This window comes from Neodiprion virginianus, chromosome 1, assembly GCF_021901495.1.
Source record: "Neodiprion virginianus isolate iyNeoVirg1 chromosome 1, iyNeoVirg1.1, whole genome shotgun sequence".
In the NCBI taxonomy this organism is placed as follows: Eukaryota; Metazoa; Arthropoda; class Insecta; order Hymenoptera; family Diprionidae; genus Neodiprion; species Neodiprion virginianus.
The window spans coordinates 28,791,039-28,817,565 of record NC_060877.1 but is presented as its reverse complement, the minus strand read 5'-3'; the positions used below and the strand labels follow the sequence as shown (position 1 = coordinate 28,817,565).

General features: G+C 37.4%; 1 protein-coding gene across 4 annotated transcripts in view; it reads right to left on the bottom strand.

Annotated features, from left to right (window-relative positions):
• Window positions 1-283: 283 nt before the first annotated feature.
• The window catches only part of LOC124297360 (bifunctional heparan sulfate N-deacetylase/N-sulfotransferase), a 63,312-nt gene continuing 37,068 nt past the window's right edge, over window positions 284-26,527 (bottom strand). For 3 of the 4 annotated variants that reach the window (XM_046748300.1, XM_046748316.1, XM_046748327.1), the window contains exons 3-13: window positions 15,775-16,027; window positions 13,865-14,056; window positions 9,611-9,954; window positions 8,075-8,363; window positions 6,406-6,534; window positions 5,298-5,480; window positions 4,759-4,979; window positions 4,256-4,534; window positions 3,839-4,136; window positions 1,891-2,887; window positions 284-1,811 (exon numbers count right to left, since the gene is read on the bottom strand). In XM_046748300.1, the coding sequence (XP_046604256.1) occupies window positions 2,777-2,887; window positions 3,839-4,136; window positions 4,256-4,534; window positions 4,759-4,979; window positions 5,298-5,480; window positions 6,406-6,534; window positions 8,075-8,363; window positions 9,611-9,954; window positions 13,865-14,056; window positions 15,775-16,027 (2,299 nt within the window). In that variant the 3' untranslated portion in view covers window positions 284-1,811; window positions 1,891-2,776. The remainder of the gene's footprint in view (window positions 1,812-1,890; window positions 2,888-3,838; window positions 4,137-4,255; window positions 4,535-4,758; window positions 4,980-5,297; window positions 5,481-6,405; window positions 6,535-8,074; window positions 8,364-9,610; window positions 9,955-13,864; window positions 14,057-15,774; window positions 16,028-26,527) is intronic. The other variant, XM_046748308.1, reaches the window with a different exon arrangement.

Below are 26,527 nucleotides of genomic sequence, written 5' to 3'. Positions count from 1 at the left end.
GCGCATCTTCGATTAGTTGATAAACATACACGCACATTTTTATGGCGTTCCATGGAACCGGTTGTTCTCAAGTTTGATATTGACTGGAAAAATCAGCTTACGGATGATTTACATACAATTTGATCATCATTCGTCTTGTTCATCAAGTTTGCAGATGAGAAACTTTATGCTTTACTACACTAAAGATAATATAGATATAGGTAATATAGAATTGTAATTATTCTCACGATATTTTGAAAACAGTAGCACCGGAAAATATTATGACTTGAATGAGAATGTGAGATTTTTGATTATTACTTTTATCAGAACTTATCGACTATTCGTACATTCATTACATTATTTTACAATAGAATTATTATTAACATTATTGTAGTTTTATAAGTTTAATAATGAGAATCCTATTACAATGTTGTACACCAATTGTATATGGTATCATTTTTCTCTCGTGATTTTTTGCAATTTTTCAATGTGTACATCAATTCTCGGCAATGTAATTCCCTGTTAAGTATGTACACATACAATATACATAAATTATGCACAAGTTAGTATGACTGGAAAAATAAAAATGTATATATTTGTTCGTGTGGTTTTATAAATTGATTTCAAATTTTATTGTCAGCCGATAGAATCAGTAGACCAATCAACCGAACAAGTCTCGAAGAGTTTTGATTATCGACTTCACCGCCGCGATTTACCACATGAACCAACATACTATATTATTTATTATCCATCCTATATAATCGATCAGGCTAATTTGATATTTACAACACCAGTAAAATGGCACATTTAATTAACAGATAATAATAGAGTATCAACACTTAACTTTGTACATGATTCGTTAAACATTACCGTTGGGTAACGGTGAAAAACAAAGTAAAATAATATACAAAATAACAATAAAAATATATCATTAAAATAATCTCTATTAAAAGTATATGCTAAAATTCAATGTACCGTTGATTAGTAAGAATAAAAATAAAAATCTATCACTTTAATCGTATATTTGTATCGACTAAATATAAAATTTAACTGTTTGCATAAAAAACATGCGAACGCCATCGCATCATTCACGTCTGTGCGTTGGAAAAAACGGAATACAGGAGAAAGAAAATACAGTAGAAATTTGAAGAGTATACGTCAGAATTTTAAGTAGAATTTCTGTCGCAACGTGCGTACTGCTAAGATTTTTACGTTCATATATGAAGTTTCACTTTCTTTTGGATTTCTTTTTACAAAATTATATCAAAATTTTGACTTCTGCTTATTAATAATAATCGTCAAGCGCTGTTTGACACTGGTATGTTGTAGAAATCAGTTATATACACAATCATTGACATTGCTTTGGAGCATTTTTTTGGTCACTTAGACCACCTCTGGGTGTTCATTAATCAAATAACAACGGGCTTACACCAATCGATTGATATTTTGCAAATTAGGATTTCAAGAAAATGATCGAAGGACGCGGTGAGAGGCCCTTTTTTTATCTTAAAATTCACAATTAAAAGATGTTAAGGTGTGCATATAAGGTAACGTAATGAATCTGAATATTTAATTTATATACAATTTTCGTTTAACACAATTCATCTATTTTCACATCAAAATAGCATATCACACCAAATCTACAAACGGACGCGATCCAAATAGGTTCATTTAAATTCCGTTACTCGTAACAGTATTCTCAAAATATACATAGACACATTTGATTTTTATCGTCTCTCCTTTGCATTGTCTAAACAGATTCGACGAAAATAATTATACACTGTTTCCGAAAGTTTTTTTCATCTCACCCGTAGGTACATTCATTAGACGATCTTGTGATGTACCACAAGTTTTGACTATAGATCTGTTAGTCAAATTTTTGCTGTAGAAAACACATACCTATATCATAACTAGGTATAGGACTACTGTCCGTAAGTTGATACAAAACAGAGAATCTATAGCCACGTCGATGAAAGTACATTTTCAATAAAATAAAGTTAGCCTAAAGTAAACATAGAAAAATTCATGATAGTGTGAAAATTTCATACAGGTATTCTTAGAAATGTTTTGAATCGTGATAACTTACGTCCCTCGAGTCAATACGAATTCCAAGAGATCGTCTTAGTTCTTTTCCAGCTATGAAACAATTTAGTCGACGTTAAAGTATTTACAGTTTATAGTTTCAACACAAAATATTTTCATAATGTCGCTAAAGACGTTTCACTGCGAAACTGGCAACACAGTGTTTCCGATCTATTCTTTATTCATACATAGATTCTTAATCTTGAATTAGTTGCCACGCTAGAACAGTCTCTCTTCCTTCAAGCTGATTTATTTATAATTACGTAGGTGTCTCTCAATTTTACAACAAACGTGCGTTTGACCAAGACCAAGGCATTGAAAATTGTTTTTCTGTTTTATATCGTAATACACTAACCGTTTCTAAATGGAAACACCAAATCGATTGTACAATATTTTATGCCACGGTTGACTAATAATTAATATACGTATGGCACTGGCGTTTTGAGAGTTTGACGTCTTTAGGTATTCACGATGCAATGACGATGCTGTTACTGTTCCATCGTCACAATAATTCTTAATGACTAGTTTTGCTTTGCTTTTACACTTAAAGTAGGCTCACAATGTAGGCCTTTTTACTATTCATTCTTCTTCGTCGTTAAAAACTTTGTTTATAGTATTAAATATACAGGTAATTACAGATCTGCCGGAGCAATGTACAGGTGTGCTTCCATGGAAGCGACGATTGACAAATTACGTCGATGGCAACAGCAGTTGGTTAGGTCATCACTGTATCCGTGAGATCATCCTTCAACCATTGTGGAATTGTTCTCGATCCAAGTCGTTTGAAAAGCTTCACCAAAGCCGTGTTGTGCGACAGATAGTACCTCTGCAGGACAAAAAAAAAAAAAAAAAAAAACACAAGCAAAATGTAACCAATTATTTAGAAGTTCTCTCGTCAAAAGAAGTAATTTTCATCAGCAGTCTTTGATCCGGAACATCTATCATCTTTTTATGGTTATCGTTCATTCTTTTATATTAGTTACCACTTTTTACACAGAAATTAGATATACGAATCTTTAATCTACCTCAATTTGAATGGTAATTTTCACATAACGGTTTTTTTTCAAAGGTAGGACAAAGTTCAGATTCTCATAAAAGTTAACGGTTTTTTCTCTTCAAATCATAGCATAGTCTTTGGATTGGCAGAATATAGTATGCTGATATAACAAAAATGATATATTAGTTCACCAAAAAGCGAGTTTAGGCTTTTCAACATCTCTTTGTTGTTCAGCTTTCTTTAACTGATATCTATGCCACAATTTAATAGTTTTTGAGAAAGGTGGATCGAAAAAAATTTTCTACAACTATCAGCTACTTACCAAAGTGCCAAAACATTTATTACCAGATCGAACAATATATTGGCAAATCGATAAAGTGGTCCGACAATGAGCCGCGTTTGTTATACTCTTCATCTACTAGACATGGAGGGCATTAAAAATAATTGAACAAATTCCCCGACTTTTCCCTGAATTTCCCTGATTAAATTATAATTTTCTCTGACTAAAATCTGAACTAATAGAGTCAATTTGAGTATCTAATGAATAAAGCTTCGAATCAATCGTTATTAAAAAATATGTTCATGATCTATTCAATGGTTATTGAATTGAGCACATGGAGCAAAAATATTGTTAAAATTTTTCTTTACCGTGAGAGAAGCTTTATTCCATCTCTTTCCATACCACCACAACTTAATTGTTTCCTGACCAGTGGTCACCACGGTCTACTTTCATATACCTACTTTCTCTAATCTAATACACGCCAATCGTTCTCAGCTTACCTGCAGTAATTTATAAGACCTATCCTCCATAGGTGGATACTGCCGCCCCTTGCTTTTCCCAAGGCATTTGGTATGGTCCTCGTTTGTCACTTGACAGAAAAATCCCTTTTTGGGATCATACCTAAGGTGAGTAGAGTAATTAAAAGCTGGTGTTATTTTTAAAAATCTCTGCAATTCGTGTAACGTCTCGACCGGATTGTGTCTCAGCTGTTCTCCGTCAATGATGTGCAGCTGCTGCGGTGGGTAGTATGACAACCATCTCTCCAAATGCTGGGCATATTTTCCAGGATTCAAGCACCTGTGGAAAACGAACCAAATAAGTTGACATTTATACGAAAAAAAAAAAAAAAAATCAATACAATCCGCACATCTAGTCGCTACTACTACTTCAATACTTGAAATCTCTTTATTAATTACCTGTTCCTCAAGTCTCTGAGAGGTTTTGGCGCTGTGTCACTAGCTGTGATCACGCTGTGAAACGTGTAATTGTTCGCTACTGGATCGCCGTGGACTCTAGTGTGTTGATACCACGAATATGCCCTCCTCGCAGGTGACAGTAAAATGGTAATCAATTTAGCTCGAGGTAGAAGAGCTTGCGATCTACGTGGTACTAGCTCTCCGTCAAAGTATGTTGCGGATTTTTCGAAAAGGTAACGTGCGCTATCGTTCTTAGCAACGGGAAAGAAGCCCATGTACCTGCGAAACAAAGGGCAAAATTAATGTTATGATTTCGATTTTACGGATAACGTAAGCCACTAGTTGAAAAATTGACTGGATTACAATTTCTTTCACACCTAGAATAAGAAGAATGACAAAACAATTTCTTGCTGCATTTCAAGCTCAGTTTCTTTTTTCCATGATTTCACCACAAGATTCAATTCTGAAGTTAATGAACTAGATTTTTTTCTGCACTATCTTACCAATCCAGTCCTCTGTAATAATTCTTTCCATTGAAGAATTGGATCTCTTCGAAGGTATCGGGAGTGGGAAGATTACTGCTGATAGCCGGGTGGATGGATAGAAACGTGTAAAGTGCAGTGGTTCCAGTTTTTTGTGGACCAATAACAAGGAACCTTGGTAGCTGGTCGCAGGTCTTGTTACGAGACCATATTTTCTGGTGTCTTGGATCGTCGCATGGATTCTGAAACAATGATAAACAACCAGTCAAGTATTTGCCATGTTTTACAAGCGCAGAATAAATAACAAGCAATATGTACTCATAAGTGGGCACGAAATTCTTGTAATATTCCAGAATCTAAACTCCGTACTCATTCGTCAACATCAAATATTGTTACTTGTCTAGGGAACTTTACTAGATAGGAAAACAGCGAGTTGCATCCACTTCTAACTGTAAGTTTAATCCAACACAATTGGCGAATTTTCCCAAGTACAATCGTTCGATCGATTTATTAGTATATTCTTCATTCGCGTAGCTTCATACATTACGAATAATACTTACACCCCAGATAGGATCTGCCTCTTCTGGATAAAGCTGGAAATATTTCTCGCCTAACTGTAACGGCGGTGCACTGGATAGTCGCAAATTGGTCCAACACTGAATGAACTTTATCACCGATTCGAAGGTGTATAGTGCCAATCGGTCGTTCCCATAATTCGACATATGCGTCATGAAAATATTGATCTGTAAAACAGAATGCATGTTAAAATGCATGAACAATAATTCCAGTAGAAACATTTTTGAGCGTTTTACACTCTACTTTCGTTATGAAGATTCCAGTTAACTGGTTTTTAGCTGAAATAATTCTGTTTGAAGAAATCAAGTAACAATTTTATGGCACGAAGCATTGAAAGTCTGTTTTTTAATTCCTGTTAAAATATCGCTACAAATTTTTCCATTCTACGATGAAAATGTTTAATGTACAATTTAGCAAAATGTTTATTGTGCGCTGGATTCTAAGAGTTCAAATACTGTCGGAATCATAAGAAAATCTTGCACAAGTAACTATTTAATATGATTACAGGCGTAAAAACTACATTTTCTTTTTCTTTTAGTATATTACAATTTTTCAGATAATTCAAATCATTCTTACGGGAAAATGGAATCATCGTGATAGTGAGAAAGAAATATAGCACGAGTGACCATAATCAAAACGAATAGTAACACGTATTAAAGTTCTTGTTAACGGCAAGGAAACTCATTTTCGGTTATAATGAAAAATTGAAACAGTCAAGGAGTGTACGGTACCCAGAACCACAAATTTCTCTCTGTGTAGCCGAAAAGCCGACAACATTCAAGTACAGGTACAGAGCCAGGTTTGCGATATGCACTTCATACACCCGATACTCAATTCCAATTACTAAACGGCATCGCGAGAAGGTGAACGTTTATGGTTTCTATAATTTAATTAAACGTAAGCGATACTCGGTCGATGATACTCCCCCCTTTTCCTCTCCACCGCCTGATATTCCTCACCGACGTTGATTGTGAAAATAACATTCAGCCGCACCCTTTCACTGACGTATTAAGGTAATCCGTAGAGTATCGCGTAGATACATGTATATCTTCGTACCTTTAACGCTACGAGAATGGAGAAAATTATACTCACAGGATTGTAGGCGATAGTTTGAAACAATTCCCCTCCTTGTATGGATTCGTCCAGCTTATCTCTTCCCCCGGGATACCGCTCTATGAATATCGTATGAGTGAACAAACCACATATCTGTCTTGGCAGAACCTAGAAATAGCGTAACATAAAAGAAAAATAATAATTATAAGAATAATTTCGACAACAGAACGGTAAATGAAATTGTCTTTTGAACACGTGCGATAAATTTCAAAAATTTAGTCTAATTTCAATACTGAAACATTGACGCCAACGATACTGCAAGATATTTTCAATTTACTGATATAAATGTCGATACAATTTTCCAAAACTGTTTCAGCACGGGAGAAGACAGAAAAATGGAATAAAGTGAAATGAAATATATTTCGCCTAAATGGGTGTCAAATATACCAATGATTAAAAAAATCCATACTGTATTTTTATTCCTGTAATATACATATTTATTTTCACTGTTGAAAACACCTGTTACAGCGCCTTTTTACTTTCGTCAATGAATTCGAAGTGGGATAAAATTTTTAATTACGGTTCGAAAATGACAAGTAATGCTGTGAATGAACTTCCTTTACGCGAGAAAAAAAAAAAAAATCCACGTAGTATATTCTCAAGGACGGTTCGTACTAGTTATCGTTTTTCGATTAAAAAGTAATCCTTTTACACACAGCTACAAGCAATTTAAATTCGAAATCGAAATATCAATATTGACCGAGTGGGAGAAACGGATTCTAGTCTGTACACTGCTTACTCGCACTGATCACATATCCAGCATCGTAATTTCGCAGAGATACGCAAAACTGATATTGGGCGGTTGTACACGATGATACATGAGCCGACTAATAGCTTGTGAATGTCGATTGAAAACAATTCTCGGCATTTTCTCGTCGTATGCAACGTGTTTTAACCAACATTTATCCAAAATATCCGTAAAAATCGCGTAGATGTACGAATACTTACTGTTGGTTTACCAGTCACAGTAGAAGAATTTATAAATACGCGATAAATGATACGAATATGCCTTTTATTCGTGGCTATCTTAGCTCGTTTCTTTTCATTTTCGAATTCACGACGAATCAGGATCGTCGGTACGCCTTGACTTTATCAGCTAATAGCGTGTGCAGAGAAATGAATCTTGAGTAAGTTGTTACTTTGTTGGAAACAAAGCAAAAGAAAATGAATAAATACATATAATCGACTCTCGTGATAAGAACAGAAGCGGAACTGTAGGAAAACGGGATCTTCGTAAACAAAACCTTTACTTCTACCTACGCACATCCGTTCATGTAACAGGAGAAAGAATTAAAGCGGGTATTTTTATTCAAACATTGAGTTGATCGTAGTTTTTTAGCCATGAATCCGGTGTCTTTACGACAGAACGTAGAAACAACAACTGTGTAAATGAATAATACCGTGAGAAATTCGAGAATTTCAGGTTTCCAATTAGTAATCTTTGCAGAATCGTATTACCGATTTTTCCATTATTCTCGTTCAACTCCGTGCAAGATTTAAACAAAATTTTCCAAACTCTGACTGACCCGACTTTTCGAGTGTACTGAGAATTTGGCAACTTTTACCGGTATTCCAAGTTCGTAAAATAACGCTGTTGAAATATGAATGAACAAAGATAAAAAAGAAGGGCTCGAAGAAACTTTCTCACCATGATATTCCGGTGAATGAAGCCCCTCCTGAGCCTCGCGGGCTTTAAATGAGGATATTCTTCAGTGCTTGTAACTTTGATGTTCCACACCTTTTTCCAAGCCTCGTAGAGACCCTCGTGAACCGGATAAACTCCCGAGTGATGCGGACTGACACTGTAACCACTCCCAGTTGGGATACCGTGCTCTTTAGCGAACTGTTTGTTCAACGCCATGTCCAGCTGTAGATGCGTTACATTCTCGTAGAGGTGGGGTTGTTGGTGGTTCCACATGTGGGAAAACCACGTAAATCTGAACCAGAGAGCAATGCCAAATTTCAGTCATTCCCAAATTCATTCTTACACACACGTCAAAAGCACATGTTACTACATACCTGAAAATTATTAATCGAAAATTGCCAAGACGATTCAAACCTAATGTGTGAAGTTTATTTTTATTTATTTATTTATTTTTTTTTTGTTTTTGAGGAGGATGATGGAAATCTGGGACGTGGATCACCGGATCATACATCAAAGCTTATATAAAGAATTGCCATTGTTCTTCTTAAAAATGGTATATAAATCTTCATCCCGTCAAATGTTTTGGATAAAAATGAACAGACTCACAGATATTGAGTACTGGAGATTGTTTTGACAAAGATCAGTGACTGGATGGTAGGCAAAAAAAAACTGAAATTGAGGATTAATTTTCTAAAAATAAATGTTTGGATATGGAGGCCGAATCGTGTGGATTAAAAATAATATTGGCAATTTACTTATCTAGGGTATGAAAAAGGTAAAGAGCAGTGCAAGGAGAGAGATGAAGAAGATTAATTGAATTTCAAATTAGACAATGACGTACCGCACCCGACTTCGCAACGGTATTTTATTTCTATTTTTCTACTCCACCTTCAAAATTATTCACATTTGCTCAAGGAAGTTATAAAAATTAGTTCAACAATTTCAATGTTGACAAATTTTGAAAACTTTAACAAATGAATCGATCAGCGACAATATCTTTTTTCGCACAATTTCAATAGAATAGCCACTGGCTTTTCAAAATACAATATTCATTCATTTCGAAGGAACGTTTGTATAATTGAAGTTTTTATAATGAACTGAATTGGAACCACGGAATAAAGGGCAATGATTTTATATATATATATATATATATATATATATATATATATATATATATATATATGTATGTATATTATATACATATATGTATATTATATACATGTATAGAGCGAGATTTCTCTGCAGCTGCACATACGGAATAACGTTCGCGCAGTTCAAACATTTCTATTTAATGAAGTCTGACCTAATTAGTAAATGAATTGCCATCCTATATATAATCTACCTTTGAACGAAACGCCATGAAATGCAATATCAGGGAAAGAAATATCCATGCATAATACATTATATAAAATAAATTGCATAGCAGGAATGAAATTGAGTAAATAAAATGAAACGTAGTTATATTTATGAAATGTATTGAATAAATCAGCGTTTAATTATACACGGCATAACGACAATGGTAATAATATTTCCACGAACCTGTCGACGTTTTCGAGAATCATATCGTCGCCGTAATTCTCCTCCGTCGTACCGTGGTGAAAGTATTTCCCTGAAAACCCCAAGTTGAATTTGAACCCCGGCACGAGAGCCTGAATCCTTTGCTGGGTGGCAAGTAAGGCGAGAACGTCGTCCTTCTTCAATCTCGTCCCTTTTTCACCGACAAATATATCGTCAATGTCTACCAATATCATCCGGTTAAGGCTGAGACTCAGCTGACCGTGAGATAGGTACGACAACGAATCGAGAAGCAGCAATTTGTGGAGCCAGAAACGAAGACCTCCCCCGAAAAGCACCCTCTGGATACCGTCGTAGCGTCCATGATCCTGAAACATTTCAGGCGTACGTGCACGAGTGCTGAACACACACCTCAAACCCAGCAAAAATTCTCTTCTATTCTCAAAGTCTGTTAAAGTTTCGAATTTGAAAAATTCCGAAAGCGCCTAATTCCGAACTATTTGGTGGCGAAACTTGAAGTAAAGAAACCAAAATTTCTTCGAAACAACAGAGTTTCGAATGGTCGTAAATCCGACAGCTTAAACTTCCGAAATGCAAGATTCCGACAGCTGAAGTTACGACAGAGGAAAGTTTCGAAAAATAAAGTTTCGATAGCGTTTAGCCGATAATTCTGAAAATTAAAATGTACTCACAGCGTAGTTTGCTCAACGAGTGAGTGTAAAAAATCAGAAGAACCGAAAATCGGAATGACCAGAATTCCGAACGAAAAATATCGAAAATCCGTAAGAAACAAAAGTTCAAAGTGGTGAAATTTTGTCAAGCCAGAAATGAACAGGTCGGAAAATTTTTGAGAATTTGGAACTCTGAGCGTCGGGTCTCGGACCATTCGAAACTATAATACATTTTTCGTAAAAGTTAGATTTATTTACATCAAGTTTCGCCACAAAAAAGCTCCGGAATTTGGCGGTTTCGAAACCTTTAAAATTCGGAATATCAACCCCACCCCTTTTTTCCAAATTATAATAAAATTAAGCCGTAAAAAATAATAAAATCACGTGTACGCGCGCCTCTGTGTGTGTGTGCGTTAAAATACGTGTGCATCCATAATTTATGTCGTCGAGTTGCGCCCCTGCAAAGGGAGTTTCCGCTTTCAAAGTCATGCACGTCTAGCCGTGACCCTCTTCTTGAGTCTTCAAGTCAAGGAGGGTGCTAGTAATTAAATTCGCGTCCAATCAGCCGTGGGCCAGTTGATCAAATTAATGAGCAATGGAACGAATCGCTCCATTAACGTCCACCTGGGCTGCTACCAATTTATTTCCCTATCCTAGACTCCGGGCTTCCTATTCACCGTAACCAAAATTCCACTGCTCGCTGCTCTCTGCCGCCCGATACTCTCGAACCCTCGTCGCATCCTGCTGTATAATGCATTTGCAAAATAAGTGTGCGAGGTCTGTAGGTGAGAGCAAAGCGCATCGGATCTATTGAGAAATACGCTGCTTCGGCATTGCGAATGCCGCAACGATCTCTACGGCACTGCACAGCGGTTGTGTTTTGCGTTTTCTACATTTGAATCTCGCCTGTTTCCCGATCAGGATTAATCGAAATCTGCAGAATTGGAGTTTGCTTATTTTCCGATCATGCACACTGTTTGCGTAATTTCACGCAGAATTCGAAATTGATTTTTCGATGAAATTATAAAGTTAACAAGTCCGTGCTAAAAAAAAATATTGGCAATACTGTTGACGATATTTATGACTCAAAGGACTTTGAAATTTATTAAAATTTCTGATCGAAATACTATATTGTCATTTTCAATCAAGTGCCATTTCTTCCAACACTAAATTTCTGGTTTTTATTCAGGATTGCAGACAGTTTCTATGATTTCCTAGTCGATTTACACCTGTCTGAAAATTTTCTCGCTGTTTCAGAATTATTCGATTTCGGATTTCGGAAATATACCGTTGCACGAACGTATTCGTCATGTTATATATTTAATCGGTATGGTTTACGACATCCAGCCTCTTACCGAAAGCATTGAATAACTTTCCGAGCTGCGAATCTCGTTTCGAATTTAACGAGGCTGATAGCAGACGACATGTGGAAGTCCACAAACGATGCGGATAAAAGGTCGACTAACATTCCGCTGAAAAATTTTATACATTATTTACAACTCTGTTAAGTTGCGTCAACTGATGTCTATAATTCATTCGGCATGGAAAAAAACATAAATTTAATGATTTTCGCGCTATATTTGTATATTACTGGTACATATCATTATGATACAAACCATCAAACGCAAACGTTATTACAGCATCAAATAACAAGCATTACGATTAATTGGTGGACGTATTCTGAAGAGAGCAAAGAACCAAAAAAAAAAAATTAGGTTAAACGAGCATCTACGACACGAGCACTACTGTAGTTACCGTAAAAAGGCAGTAAAAAAAAAAAAAAAAAAACAATGGTTACGTATTCAAATTGTCACAAAATTAAATCGACCATAGCGGGTATTACGATTTACTTTTGTAAAAACTGTTTCAATATACCTAAGTCGCGCGTTTCGTTGACCTAGATAATACTGTGCCGAAATTCATCGTTAAAAATTAAAACTTGTTCCGACGAATAGGTCGATACGGTTATCAACGTGCGTATATTTACCGTCAAACAGATAAACTCACAACGCGCGATAGTTCGTTAAATTTCCTGACCTTTGACCCTCGTGAATTTCGTCGAAGCGGGTCACCCTTTGAAGTGCGTGCACTTAACGACGCCGTGTCCCCTCTTGCCCATCAGGTCAACATTAGCTTATACACACACGTATGCGCCTAAGCACTCGCAGTTGTATGTGAAACGAGGCCGAGCTTTACGTTATACATTCCGTACCGTAGAATCAAGAGCGATGCTGCCGCACAGCATCCCTGGATTTTGTAAAACAAATTATCTACCCATTCTTTTCCAACCCCTCAATTTTTCTATGTATATAATATATATATATATATAGTACATCGATTCTGCAGGAATTTTATGAAGCTTGTTAGACGTGCCCAATCCAATTTATTTTTCCGATCGCAGTTATAGAGGATGCTGCTGCACCGCCGCTGCAGCAGCAATTTGGTCGGTGTAAGATATATATATATATATATATATATATATACTATATACAATATTATTCCAAGAGTAGATACCGGCGACCGATGGAATGAATGTTGGTGTGCTTGTCTCTGGAGAATTTGATTTTTTTTTTTTTTTAAATTTTAGAGCTTGATGACGAATGAAAGATATGTTTTTGCAGCGGTGAATAAAGGTAAGCCCATGCACTCCACGTATTTATTTTAACGGTCAGTCTGCGCATATCGGGATTTCGCGATATTGCCACACTGCATTCTTCGTAAAATTCGGATAACCATCTCCGCTTGAATTCCGCTGATTGGAAATAAAATTGCCAATTGGCTAGAGCGCAAATTACGTACACACACCGCGCCGCGTATTGTTAACGGTTAAAACAACAAGGGAAAAACGTTGAAAAACCATGATTATAGATATATAAGCCTGATCGGATTAGCTCGAACTTATAGTACGAAGCTCGAGTTTCGTTGATTTTCGATGTACGACGTTTTTTTCTTTCTATTTTTCATACGCGATACTATGAAAATATTAATTTTCTCTCAGTTAGGGACGTTGGTGAGTCAAAAATCGAACTCGATACGAGATAGTCGTACATTGAGTATTTATCGAATTAGTTTATTTATAAGCAACGAAGATCTTTTTTAAAATACGAAAATAGAAAATAATGGAATTGTACCAAAAAAATCTTGGACGTCGATGATTTTTTTTTTTTTTCCGTAGTCGATCTAGTACAGCCATTTGTTGATCATAATCGGTATCGGCACAATGTTGTAAAATTATCTATTCATAGAAGATACCAGAATGATCAAAAAAAAACAAAAAGAAAAAAAAAAACAAAGTGCTCTAAAATGAACGATCGTAGACTAAAACTCAACGAATCTATGATCGGATTTGTCAACAATTTCAAAGAGATTTAAAACGAAGCATCGAATTCCAAATACCGACGTCGCTTATGTCAATTATTATCTATTTTCGTATTGTTTCAAAAAGATCTTCGCGATAAAACGAATATCAGGAAGCGCAGATTTTTGGCCAATGAGCCTCGGTACGTTTGAATATAAAGAGAAAAGCGTTAGAGTATAACGAAAGAAAGTATTCCTGTACTGCGATAAAAGGAAGAGGAGTGCAAAAAAGGTGCGTTTGAAATATTACCTGTACAACGGTTTCCAGCGGGGTTTTCTTCGTCGGATAATCCAAGGTGTCTCTGTACGCCCAGGCCAACGGCTCGTACGTGCTGTGATTAGCGTGAAAAATAGTCCAATCACCACCCGGAAGTGGTCCCCACGCAGTCTCACCGGCTCTGGTTAACCGGAGTATAGGTGATGCCGCGTTAAGTTGCGCGTCCTGGAAAGAAAAACGCCACGATATATAGAACCATCCAGGGGTATCACGGCCTGATTTAAGAATCGAGAGACATTGAATGAGCTGAGCGCGTGTTTCAGACGCCGTTGGGCTTTGAAAATATACGATATGACGAAGCGGTATCCCGCAAGCTCGTAATTACTGTCATCGCGATATTTACGCGACTCTGTCAAAGGCATCGGGTATGATATTAAATACTTATTGCTAGTTTTGCCTACGTGGTATTTACTCGACTTTAACTACAGCCAGGAGGTTAGAGTCTGAGAGACTTGTTGGGAAAAATTATTTTCAACTAACCAGACGGCGAGAGGAGGACTGCGATTGGATTCGAAACAAGTTTGCAGTTACCAGCGTGAACTTGATCGGGGTTTATTAAAACAATCGTTAAAGTATTAATTCTTTATATAAAACGATCGGAGATCTCAACTGGCGTAGTTTCTGTGCTTCTGAAAATAATTTCTTACCGTCATTGTGATTCCAATAATCGTGTTAAAAAAGGTTTTCTAGATACGGTTCTTTAACTGTACTTTTTGAAAAAATTCTTTCATCGTATAGCAGTATAAATACTGCTTTATCATTATTCTTGCATTGAATTAATTATTATTCGATTTTATCATTGAACAGCAAAACTAATTCAATGAAATATCATATTGTCAGGAAAAATTTATTAGATTCGACCAACGGCCGAATGATCAGTTTTTCGGATAATCTCAGGATACGCTCGGGTTCAGAAGGTCAACAAAAAAAACTTTTCATTTTAAGAGTGGATGGCGTCCGGACGATAACGTATTAATTTAGTATAATGGAAAAGCCGACAGAGCAAAGGATGATGCCTGAGCTGCTGCTGCGTATTATAACAGTCGCGGCAAAAGATCACAGACCATTCGCCGAGAGCATCTATAATGGAACCCGACCTCGCTGGTGGTTTTGTTTATTATTATAAGTATATGCTGCAGGAAGTATAAGATATAGGTTCGCCGGAAAAACATTTCATTACGGTCAATGTACAGTCAGTTTTCCGGTTATTATATTCCCTCGCAACTATTGCGATGATTTGATGTTTTGGGAACAAATAATAGTTTTTCAGGCATTATTGATCTGGAAAAAATGTGGTACACTAAACAAACAGATTCAACGTTACTATAAGCACAATAAAGTAGTATTATGAACAACTATAATAATAGTAATAAACAGCGAGTCGTGCCACGTTTACTCGTGATTCTAAATCATTTGACGAGAATTTCTGTAATGACAATAACAAATGAAATTTTTCCTCAATATAGATGGTTTGAAGAGTAGACGAAGATACGGATTTTCTTTCACGCACAAAGCCGTGCCCATTGACAATGGTCGACCTGCAGATTGAAAACGAATTAAGTGACCTCGGGGGATTTAAGGTCTTTGGACTTTCCCGAGTTTCGTGTATTTTTTCAAGACCTTTATTGACAGTCCAGCCATCCGGACTTTCATCCAGGCCGTGGAGAACGAAGTCTGGCAAAATGGCGAATGTGGGGACACGCTCCGAGAAACCGAGGAGAAGTTAAGAAAAATAAGGCGATCCAACTTACAACGATGGTTACACACGTGAGAGTACGAAAGTCGGAAAAAGGCTGTGAGCTTATCTTTCGAGAAGTATAGAAAAGTGGAAGAAAAGGAATAAAGGAAGGTATAAAGAAGTGATGCGAAATACATGTGCTGACCTTTAACCTGAGGTTGGTGTGTATGAAGAGCGGGAAACCCTTCACCTGAGCACCGACTAAACTCTCTTCGCCTGGCGGAGCAAAACCCACTATGCCAACGGAGTATTCCCTGCAGTATTTGTCGAGTAGTTCTCGATTCCATTTGTCCATCTGCAGATACTTGTTTAAATTTTCAAAGACTAGAACACCGTAGCGGCCCTTGTCGAGGTTGGTCAGCACCGGCAGGGACTTTCCGGCGACCTCAACCTTGTACCTGAAATTGCAAAAAGGAATATTTTATAAGCGAAACATCGTCTAATGCACGATGTTTACAGTATAACATGAATTACACCACATACATCCCTTATCGCGACTGTTTGCACGGTTGAAATGTTTCGTCAAAAATACCTTTTGCAGAAGCGTTAATTAGTGTCAAATTTATTCGTCCAAAGTATACAACGAAGCCGAACGTATAATCGTGCGGTAAAGACCATGTCGCATCTGATAGAGGCCTAACCTGGTACTTGTGAGATTAACTGATTACACGCTCAGATTCCAGTTTCTGTTAGGTCTAACGGTCGTGTAGAACCTAGTCTGGTGTCGTTAGCGGCGTTAATTATTACTGCTACTAGTTGCAGGCTTTCCACACCATTTGAAACTTAGCGAACGTCGAGTACCGTCACACAACATATTTTACATGCCGTACAGGCGCTGTAAATTTGATAGGGTACCTAAGCAAGCCGAATGGAGTTCAGTTCACACATATATTCTTATTCCAAGCTTTTCCCCGTATAAATTAGAAATTGATGAATGAGAATCGTGTTTTTTTTTTTTTTTTTTTTTTTTTTTTTTTTTTTTTTTAACAATAAATCCAAGTTACCTTAAGAAGACAAGTGTTGACGGATAATTAGACTTAGATGGCATCGCAAAAACTTGACGATTATTTAATGACGGTATTTAATTGCAAATATTTCGACTATACGATAGGAAAGTTAATGGCAGAAGACGTTTGTATGAAATATGGATCGATGTCTCCTACGGCGTCTCAGTCCCGTCTTGAAACATTTGGTTCACTGACATCGTATTCCCTCGGAATACTTCCAGGAACAGTTTTAACATCATCGACAACCTGATCAGACACCGATCCTAAATCAAATTACGAAATTCACGATGCTATAATCAAAGAAAATGAAAGATATTCATAATCAAATAATTTTTCATCAACGCTGTTTGGTTCGAACCGCGGATCTCGCTGTTCGAAAGCTGACACCTTGCCACTGTGCTACCGGAGCACTGGTTAGTCGGTAACACAGATCGCTTCATAGTTGGTGATCGATTTACGGAAACCAGCGCTGCGACAGCAGATTTCACGTTATGTAATTATTTCTGAAAAGCGATGACTTGTCGTTCACTTGATTCGTCACTTCGCGATGATCGATAAATCAATGAATACATGTCGCCCAACGATTACGCCGATGATTTTAAGGTGCTTAAGCGAGTGAAGAAACAAAAATTGCCAATGTGACTGAATCAGAATTTCCACTTGGCTTCTTTCATACAGACGTATTAAAGCCTCATAAAACTGTCCTTGATATACAGAAATTTAATTTTATTTTACTCGGAAGTAAAAATTTTTCCGCTCGCTCGAAGGATTCTTTCCAGCATGAACAGTTCGGCATCTTCAAAGGATATCTTTTTTTTCTTCCTTCGAGTCGTTCGTCGTACCGGCGTAAGAGAGAGATAGAGAGAGAGAAAGATAGAAAATTAACATAGAAAGTAAGAGATTTGAAATCCCAGAGGGGCCGGAAGTTAGTTGCTCGAGTTGAGATCTCATCCTCTTTCATTCCCTCTTCCCTCTCCTCGTCATCCACGATTTTGCAGCTGTTGCTGCTCCCTGTGGCTGCGTCCGCGTGTTTCATCCACCTGGCGCAACAGCCTGCACTGCCACTTTATTTATTACTGATAATCCCCCGTCCTGGTTGCACACACGCGGTGTTATGCAAACACGAGAGATTAAAGCTCATCGCAACGCTCCTTAACAGGAACACGTGTAACGCGTGTTAAGGAGGGACCTTGCCGCGTATCTCCATTATCGCGACAGACGCTGAGGGATCCACAAATTCGCACACGCCTGACTCTGCAGCTTCTGCAGGTGGCAGCGAAGAATGAATCTCTTGGCTAACGCATCTGCCAACCCCCTAATTTGCATAAATTCACACCTTCCTGCGTCATCACGCGCGTCCCCTTCTATCAAGCATTATTATTCAACGACTGTATCTCTTTACCGCGTATGCGCCTACTGTATACGTTCCATGATTAAATTCATTTTTTGACACGTACATCCCCCTACGGTATAAGTCATATACGTACTAGGGTGGTACTAATTGGGGGGGGGGGGGGGGGGGGGGGGGGGGATGTCCATTGTGACGCCCCCCAGATCTGTTCCAAATCATTAAAAAAACATCTGCGCAAGGTTTTAAACTTCCACTCTTGAAATTCTGAAAATTTCAAAATTTGAAGATAATTTTGTAATATATCTCTTTTCATATATAAACTTGATAGTATCGCTTTTTTTAGGCTTGCATAAAAGAAAACAATATTTATAAAATTTTGAAATTTTTAGGGTTTCTTCCTATAATTATAAGCAACAACTCTGCCAAATTTCAAATCGATGTCTTAACTTATACGAAAGTTATAAAAACGATTTTGTTATTTAACTGGTTATAAAAACTATTTTACATTTTAAACTTTCGCAGGTTACAGGCACATGATCCAGTTGACGTAGAGGCCTAAAACTTAATACAGATTGTTTTTAATAATTTCGAACAGATCTGAGGGGCGTCTCGCAATGAAAATCTTTCCGATCCCCAAATAAAGATCACCCTAATACTTACATTGAAAATTGTTTGGATGATGTTACGTATAATAGTAAGTAATGCGATAAAAATGAAAATTCCGAAAATTCATTAAAATGCGAAGTTATAATCGCAACAAGGTTTATCGGCATTGATTCAGCTGTTTCAATCGCGAATCAACTTGACTTTTCCTCGCGATTTCTTTTGCGACGGTTTTTGATTGAACTCTGGGCTCGGATAATTGTGCCAGTAGAAGGTAGGTACACCTAATACAGCTTCGTTACTCCTAACTAGAGGCATAATAAACGACAATTTAAAATCAAAACAAGGTGGAACGGTGATTGAAAATCAGTAGCTTAACACAGCAGCGAATTGATCGTTATAGTTGGCTTGCTCATTTATTCGTTGGGCATGTGTAGGATTAATTATTACGTGATTACAAAATACCGGGAGACGCGTTGTAGTTACACGTTTCTGCACGATATTTATAAATAATAATTCACCCCGATTTTTATGCAGCAAATAAGTTTATCAATTAACAATTTATCTCGAGCAAATTTTAAGCCGCTGATACTTGTTTCCTCGTTGTTTTGTCTCGTTATCGAGAAATTCTGTTGCGTTGATAAAGAAAACGATAAAAAAAACAAAAAAAAAAAAAAAGAAACAAAAAAGAACAACAATAACAATAAATATAGCCCACGATACAACTTCAGACTTGGAGGTTTTCTCGTTCCTCCTAAACTTTGTATTTCCCTTTGTTTGTTTTTTCCTCCCCCCTGCCCCCCTTGAAAAGTTCACTTCCGGGACTTTCACACACAACTGGTGAGAAACAAGTTGCCATAAGACAAGTTTTGGTTTGTTCAAGCGGACAATTTTCCGGAATTTCATTCATTTGTTTGCAGGAAAAACTTCAACTTCAATCAGTTAAGGTATGTACAAGCGGTATATGTGCGAAAAAATATTGTTACCCATTGATCGGTTCGATAATTTCGTTGAAAGGTTGAAAAATATTTTCAGAAGAGAAAGAATAACGATTGTAACGAAGGTGAGGAAAAAATAATTCAGACGGTAAAAAGAAAATTGTTAATGAGGAAACTCAAACACTCTCTTCCCGCGATGCCGCGGGTGGTTTATCCCGTTTTACCGAAGTCGAAATCGTTCTCTTTCTCGTCGTTTCGCTTACAGTAATCACATTCTCATTTCGGCGAAAGAAAAAAAAAATAAGAACGAAACGGAAATGAATAAAAGTGAAATGAAAATTCACGACGACCAAGGTAGACTCGATTTCCTTTCACATTTTAATTCGACTTCTTGAAACTTTATTAAAATATGATCGTCATAAATTACTTATATAATTATACACGTCGTTATTATTATAATTTTGACTTCGTTACAACGGCTCGGTCGTTTACTTCTCTTATTTTCACGATTTTTTTCGTGCAAAGTTTTATTCGATTCATCCTCTTAATTAGCCGTATATTACCAACGCGACTAATTAGTCAACTCTGTGCACTCTCGACTGCAACATGCAACATGTGACATTGCGGCGGCGTTAAGTGAACGTCGATAAAGATATGTAATATAAGTACCCATCAAGTAGTATGACTATTAACATAAATCGTGATAGATAAATATGTATCGGGCATTTCAGGTTATATCAGCAATTGCGATATAAAATTGAATTGCAGAAAGTACCGCGTAACGATCAGCGACAAAAAATTCGCTTAGGTAAATGAGGTGATAATTTCAACAACGCACGATAGCGTAGTTCAAGTAAATGGATAAATTTTTCGTTCACCTAGGTGGACATTTCAACCATCGGACGATCTCTCCCGAGATCTTTCTTCTGCAATCTTTGAGGAAAGAAAAACTTTCAGGTCGCCATCTTTCTCCTTGGGGTTTGTTCCATCGGGCTAAACTTATATTGCAACTTTCCTCAACTGTAGGTATACGTCTACTTCTGTATTATATTTGAACATACATGCACAGATACATGCCGGAATGGTGTGTCGAAACTTATACGTCGAATATAGTTTATCACTGCGCAGACGGTGTTGCTACTAATACTACTACGACTACTCGGTCGAGCTGTATTTCGTAGGTTGTGGATCGAAAGAAGGCGAGAAAGAATAGAAAGAAAGAAAATCCTGGTCACTCCCGCAAGTGCGAATCGTATTGAAGTTAGTAATGTTATCGTAACGATTCATGCTGAGGAAAAACCGTTATTTCTCGATTTTAGAATTGTCTGAAATTCAGTAAACCGTAATAAAAAAAAAACATACTCATATATCGAAATCTTAGTTCCTTAAAAATCATTGTAAAATTGGGAAAATACTGATTTTTTCCCCAATGTTTCGTTACGATGACGTTATTAATTTCAAACTCATGAGTACAAAGCCTATACCATAAATGTCGTAGCTTTATTCCAAATTGATCACAAACTGTTTCAAGAAAACTGATACTTGACTTTACCATTTAACGGTTGTACTACCAGATTCTACCAACATTTTTTCCAACCGATATATTTTATCGGGTTCAATTGATGTCCGAATATCGATTTTCAAACCGTTGATTAGTTTTCGGTAACGAAAAAGGTAAAGAAAAAGGGTCTTGACAGACAGACGGACAACGAAGTGATCCTGTAAGGGTTCCGTTTCTTCCTTTAGAGATACGAAACCCTAAAATAAACAAATTAACACTAATAATAATTAAAAAATAAATAAACAAATTGTAACGCATCAAACATTTTTTACCCTCCGCAATCTGCAGCCAGCGAAACAGATTACCTTATTCCTTGACTTCACACAAGCATTTGGACGAAAATACCGATACCGAAACTACGAGCTGTCGGGCTCGTGAACACCGATTCGTTCGGAGGTTAAACGTGAGTTTAACCCGAAAGAGTCGAGGGCCGGGACAAGTACACTGAAAGTCGGAAAAGAAGGAAGGAAGAAATAAAACGGCGGCGTCGTCGTCGAATTTCGTAGCACGTGACGCGGCTCGATAGAAAACAAATACGATTCCTTCCTTCCTTTCTTTCTCCGTCATCTTCTTCTTCTCCTTCGACCGTACATATACTCACGTTATACGTGCTTTGAAATATCGATCATTTCGCTGACAAGTCACATTACACGCACATTCGCATTTAGTACATTGCATTATAATGGTGGTAGGAAGAAACCCGAAAATAAGAAATATATATGTATATCACACGCATGCGCAGACCACGAATCTTTCGAAATGGGATCGCGAGTATTAAGGGAAAGAAAGCAAAATCACTAGGGCATGGGGCGGTCGGTTGGTACCTGCCAACCAAATAGCCTTTTGTTAAGCCTAGACCGGGATTGCTTATATCTCGAGATGAAATCTAATTTGAAAGGATCTCTTTGCGTTACGAAGGTATTGTGCGCCCTGGCATGAACACGGCCATTTTCACTCGCGTATTGTCAAGATTTCTACCGAGCTACGCCGTTTATTCTTTTGTAAGGTTTACCAACAGCTTCGCTCGGTTTTCATACATTAGCGCGCGTGTGTGTGTGTGTGTGTGCGTGTTGTTGTACCAGCGCATGAACGTCTATGCAGGCGTTATAACGGCTCGCCAACAATTCCTCGGAACGTTGGAAGACATTTATAATTTAATTGATTACCGAAGAAGTGAGAGACGTTAGTTGAAAGGATAGAGGAATTGAGATGATAAGTGTTGGCAGGGCGCAGACTGGTGGAACCGAAAAAAAAAAAAAAAAACTAAGCATTGAATCAATGTTCAAAGAAATAGAATCTAGACGAAATCGGTTTGCCCGAATTTTGATGTTTTCGCGCATTTCGAAACATTAAAGCTGATTCGAAATAATGAATATATTGGATCGCAAACGATATTGGACATTAATTTCAGTAGAAATGATGATAAAACAAAAACGACAACATATGGTAAGATTAATATTAACTGAAAATAACTCGATAGCATGTATTCGATAGAGTTGATTATATTACACTTGGAACTAATTCAAAATCAATATTGGCCAATGCGCGAATTCTCGATCAAGAATGAAAATTTGTGTAAATCGGATGAAACGATCGTTGGAAATCAATGAAAACAACTTTTCTTTCGGAGAATTAACCCTTAGTCACTGTCACTCTTCTTAGATCTTTCACCACTTTTTACAGCCACATTGCGAGCTTTAATCGAGCAAATATAATCTATGTACTTACGTATAATTCAACGACAGTAAAATAATTCCTTCACATAAAGTTCCTCGGTCAAATATAAATGTCCCTGAATCGATGTGTAAGAAGGTAATGAAGAGACCAGACAGAGTCCATTAAATTACACCACAGACGGGGCTTGTGCAACGGTTGGAAAATACTGGGCTGCGAAAACTAGAGTAATAAAACGCGACCACCAGCCAAACACCAACTCTGCGCTGTATCAAGTACACATACATATAATGGATGAAAATTGAACGGTCTAGTCGGTGTAGGTGCGGTGATTAAATTTTTAATCACTCCACTAACGACTCGAGTTGAACTACGTCGCGAATCTTCGGCTCGGCGTTATGTAATGTAGGTCTGTAAAATTCGAACGTATTTGTTTAAATAATTGATTTCGTCGCAGCGGGCATTTTACCCTTTTTTCCTACCCAGGCGTGAAAACGTAATAAACATCAATCCGCCGGTTTTAAACAGGCACCACTGCCGAGGAAGTCGCGAGGCTATATTTACAACACCCCGAGTGTGTACGCGGGGGCGTTTTTCTCAGGACTAAAAATAACCGAAATCCGTCGAGGTTTAGGGACAAATTTTCACCCCCTTTTCCGGTGGATCGAGAAAAGGCCCAAGTTTTGAAAAAACCAACACCATTCCGATTGCGTTTTGTACCGTTTCAACGTTATGCATATGAAGTTGTGCAATTTTCTGATCATATTCCAACTGTAAGGTACTATACCGTTCTAAAGTAAACACGGTAACTCCTCGTTATCATTGCTGGCTTGACACAAGCCCGAAATATATTTCAATTGAACACTCTATCGTTAAATCATAACAAATTTTCAGAAAATCGAAAAAAGAATTAATTCAAAGAAAAAATGAAACACTCGCTTATGAAAACCACTTTCAAAAACGTTTGGAAACACGTTTGAACTCTTGGTTATATACGCGAAATCATACGCCGCTTGGTAAAAGAAAATGATAAGCTGGAACAAATTTGCAATTAATAGGGGGTCAACAATACGTACGGCATCCATTGGGAAGCCTGATTCCTCCGTGTTAAAAGTGGTGTCAAACTGGGGGCAATGAGGAGGAGGAGATAAAAAAAAATGGGAAAAGAAGAAGTGAATAAGTAAATAAATAAATAAATAAATAAAGTTTGAATGGGGAAAAAGTGTAAGCGACAATATAAAGGGTTGAAGCACAGTCTTAGGCAGTAAGGCTACAATAATACAGCTGCAAGGAATGCTGTCATCGCTCCTCTTGCTCCTCGTCTCCGAGCGAGTTCCAACCGTTAGGAGAAGGACGTAACATGAATTTTTATGAAGTAGGTACTGCGAGCAACCGAAGGAGCCTGAGAGGACCTGAGCGTCTCGAGACCAAGGGGAAAACGCGCGCAAAGAAGACGGAGCTAACAATGCTGAGCGGTATAAGAAGACTGAAAATTATTCATGAATGAATGAATTCTGCACCAACCTATATATTATACACTTTTAGGCTTCATCCCCGAATGTGAATTCATATGCCACCCCCCCCCAGTTTCTCCCATCTCTCTCTCTCTCTCTCTCTCTCTCTCGGCTCTTTCTTCTTATTCGTTTCCTTTCTTTGCTTTGCCTCAATTCTTTCACGCTTCTCAACCCTTCTCTCATCTCCTTCAACCAACACCGGTCGAATCGCAAGGGATCAGCAGACCCGTTTCATTTATAAATGAAATACGGCAGATTTTTCCCTGCTTGGCTTAATCGCGACACGTTGATTCTCTTAGATACTTGAAATATCGTCGATTTCAGGAACCGATATAGTGGATAGCTTTTGTGCATGGTCAGATTTTGAAATTTCATGAGAATGAAGTTAGTGACGTTACATTAACGACGCGTGTTAAGGGAAAAATCATTTTTTTTTTTGCACCTTTAGCAATGTTCGAAATTTAGTAAATCATGACAAACAAAAAATATTCTTATTCTGAAAAGCCAACTCCTTGAAAGTCATTCTAAAACTGAATAATAACGATTTTTCTCCCCGATATTTCCTTATATTAACGTGAAGAATACACGAATATCAGCCACATGAAGTTTCATCATTTAACAATAAGTGTGCTGAAAATATTTCACTCTTATAAAAATTACGCACTTGGTTTTTTTTCTGTGCTTTCGGATAACTGACCTCATTCCCAAAGTGTGTTTTACAAAACTGTCGGTCCACACACAATGGTTTCCATGATTTTATGAAAACTGACGCGTGAATTGGAATCGCAAGTTATCGAAGATACAGGATGGAGGGGGGTGGGTGTCAGATAGGAAGAAGACATCCTCGGTAGTTACTTGCGTGTTGCATCCTCGAAACTGCCTGTCTTTCAGAATTTATTTCAACCTCCCACAACTGTCTACCGATCTATAGAACAAGTGTGAACGAACCTCGAAGGTATGCCATGCTGATGATCCGTTTCACTTGTCTCATTGCTATTGCATAAGTCAGTTATGAGTTATTTTTATGAAGTGTACCTATACACAATGCACAGTTTCCTTGCATACATAAGAGAAAAAGTGAAATTTATCGACAACGAAAATCGCATATATGTAAGTAGTAGAAAATTACAGGCAACTACATTTCAAGATTTAGTGTTTGGTAGAAAAAAGATCCTCCCAAAAGATGAGTACTCTAGATCAAATCTAAAAGGTCGCTCATTTGTTTTTTTATTTCCCTATCGTTAAATGGGGGAATATTTTATCTTTCGTTAACAGTTAAAATACTCGTAAGCTGTTTAATATTTTTCAAACTTATGCGTAGATGCCTAAAGCTGATTCTTCGAGCTTTCCAAACCTCTGTAACAAAGCATTGTTATCACCATTAAAATACAACAATTTTTCTCTTTTTTTTTTTTTTTTTTCCTTAAAAATTGGAAGTTTTCACATGGCTGTAATGTGTGTAAAAATTGCACCAACTGCTGAATTTTCACACCAGTGCTACCTAGGGCATTGATGATAATAAGAATAATTGATATTTTACTCAGTCGGTAAGGGGTGGACTATAGCATCATCTTAATAAACTGAGGATTCGATTATCCGATTTCTACGTCGTATTTGCCGTCCCTTTATCGACGTGCATGAGGTATAGGCGTGCTATATTACGACGGCAGCCTGTCTTATACCTATATTACCTTCGACCTCTGAGCTCCTGCAGCCCATTTCACCATTAAGTAGATTTGGACAGGGAGAATTTATCCAGAGTTGAATGGAACATGGGCCGTATAACCTGCGGCTGATGAGCGAAAGGAGTCGGGGACTCGTGAAAAAGAAAGAGAGAGCGAGTGAGAGGGAGGGAGAGAAAGAGAACAAACCAATGAATGAATGAATGAATGAATCAACGGATGAATGGACGAATGAACGAACGGATGAACGAGGAAATGAGGAGTAGTCGGCCGGATATTGTCTGTCGCTTTGCGCCCGGCTATGAAAGCACCTCCGATGATGGAAAATCGATGATATTCAAAACCGGGGCTATAATTCGCCGACGCGTTCTAATTGCGGCCTCGCGTTATCGCGATAATTAAATGATAATTAGAAGAAATGTATTACTTCGAGAGGAATTATAATGAGATAATTTCGGATGAAAAGTAGTATTCGAATTATGTGTTTAATTGTTCTATCTATTAAACATGCATAATGCATTCGGAAGATGTGACGAGATTCCAAAATTTCGAGTATCATAAACTTCGT